Source organism: Impatiens glandulifera, chromosome 7, assembly GCF_907164915.1.
Source record: "Impatiens glandulifera chromosome 7, dImpGla2.1, whole genome shotgun sequence".
NCBI lineage: Eukaryota > Viridiplantae > Streptophyta > Magnoliopsida > Ericales > Balsaminaceae > Impatiens > Impatiens glandulifera.
In genome coordinates this window covers 10,916,064-10,918,391 of record NC_061868.1, presented here as the reverse complement: position 1 = coordinate 10,918,391, position 2,328 = coordinate 10,916,064, and the positions used below count along the sequence as shown (strand labels likewise).

Below are 2,328 nucleotides of genomic sequence, written 5' to 3'. Positions count from 1 at the left end.
CATATATATTAATATTGGTTCTACCCGTTCCGGTCGATTAGTCGAGTCTATTCAAGAACAGTAGGTCAAGAGTTTTTAATTAATCAATTGATTTGTACTTAAAAAAACATTTTATCCATCATAACTCCCACTTCCCCACCGGGATCTCACAACTCTCTAGTCTACCCTCCTCGCCGACGTCTATTCTAACCTTCGGTGGTGACGAAAGTCTAGATCTAACTCCATTGACAAAAGAGGTCTAGATCCATTTCGTCGGCCAACCTTTGTCGACTTCACCGACAAAGAAGAGAAGAATAGGGTTCGCCTAACATCTACAAAATAACTAGAATGAATTATAAATATATAATTAACTTTTTTTTCTCGGTAAGGAAAAATAGTTTAACCAAAAATCGAATAGGTAAACAACCAGTTAACCAAAACCTGCTGATTCGGTCTTGGTTGGATTTTCTGTTTCCTGTTTTTTTGCACACCCCTATTTTTATGATGGGGGTAGTTTTCTTTACCTATAGTGACTAATTTGGTATCATACAGTCTTAACCCCACCTTTCAATGGGAATCAAATCAGAGAACTCGGCTTCTTAGTTCAACACAATTAAGAAATATTGTCAATGTTATGAATCAAAACTAGGTTATGACATATTCTTCAGAAATTCTCAGGACTATCATCCAATTGCTTCTCATCTTCAATATCAACTTCCATGATTTCCTGACAATGATTAAAGAACAAGAATAAGAAGTAAAATTAACCTGGATGAGGGCAAAAAAACTTGATGAAAGATGGCTTACAGGTATTCTTTGCTTCAAATAGTTCCCAATTCGAGCCAATACAGTTGCACGTGTATGCCAAAACCTACCCTTAAGACCAATCGTTACAAAAGGTCCATCTAACTCAACTAACCTAACTTCCCCTGCATTTTGATGAAAAACATACTTAAAATTAACAATCATGCGTTTTCTTCATGGAAAAAAGAAATCAAATTACCTGTTATGTTAACTGAAGGATCAAATATCTGAGGAAACTGTAGAAGAATCACAAAAGAATCAAATATATGATTCTTGAAGATTATGATTTGTTAAAAGTTTTATAATTTGTACTTGCCTCAGCTCGAGCATCGGTTAAAACCTGGTTAATGTTGTCTTCTGTCAGATCTAATGGAGGAATTGAGGAAGAGATGAAAGATCGCCATTGATGCGGTTGTCGTCGTCTTCTACATTTCAACGGTAGTAGGTTTGGTCTTATGAGACTGCCAATATCAGGGTTCGTCTTCGTCGATCTGGTTGCAGTAGAAGAGGAGAGTGATGTGGTCTTATGATAATGGAAGGAAGGATTGAAATGTAGCAGTTGAAGCATCATCATCTTCGTCTTCTCTCTCGATAAAACTCTTATCTTCAATCAAATCTGCAGAAACCATTAAAGGGATAATAACAAATAAATAAATAAATATTAAATATGTTGATAAAATTAGAAATTAATTCTTATTATTTACTCATTTGTGTGTTAATAAAAAAAAAAAAAAAAAAAAAAGTAATTTTACATTTATTTATATAGTTTGTTTTTTTTTTATTTATATATTTTTACATATTTATGTATAAATTTTATTTTTTTTCATATTCTTTTTATTTGAAGGATATATAAATTTTATTTTTATTATTTTTAGTTTTTATATAAATAATATATATAATTTTTATATATATTTGGTGGTGTTTTTATATTTTCTAAATATATATATATATATAAATAAATAATGAGCAAAATTATATATTTTATGTGGTTTATTGTTAATAAATAAAAAATCTTATTATTTAATATATTTTGTATGTAATAAAAATAAATGAAAAATAAAATAAAATAAAAAAAGAATATATATATGCATAAATATTTTTTATATAATGGTATTATTTTATATATAAAAGAAAATAAATTAAGAGGATGAATAATGTATAAATATAAAAATTTATTATGAGGGAGAAAATATATATATATATATATATATATATATATATATATATATATATATATATATATATATATATATATATATTAATGAAAAATAAATATTTATTTTTTAATTATATAAAGATGAAATAATTTATAAATTTTTCATAATTATATATATATATATATATATATAATATTTTATTAAATATGTATTTTTATAGAAATATAATTATGAATATTTATATATATATAATTTATAAAAAAAAAAGTAGTTATGGTTATAGATATAATTGCTTTTATTATATATATATATATATATATATATATATATATATATATATATATATATATATATATATATATAATTTATAAAAAAAAAGTAATTATGG

General features: G+C 25.3%; 1 protein-coding gene across 1 annotated transcript; it reads right to left on the bottom strand.

Annotated features, from left to right (window-relative positions):
* Positions 1-526: 526 nt before the first annotated feature.
* Positions 527-1,404, bottom strand: LOC124910214. The gene is made up of 4 exons (XM_047450831.1): positions 1,100-1,404; positions 983-1,019; positions 787-908; positions 527-706 (listed from the first exon to the last, which is right to left on the bottom strand). Exons 1-4 carry the CDS (start codon positions 1,355-1,357, stop codon positions 644-646), a joined length of 480 nt encoding a protein of 159 aa, XP_047306787.1. The 5' UTR covers positions 1,358-1,404; the 3' UTR covers positions 527-643.
* Between the last annotated feature and the right edge of the window lie 924 nt (positions 1,405-2,328).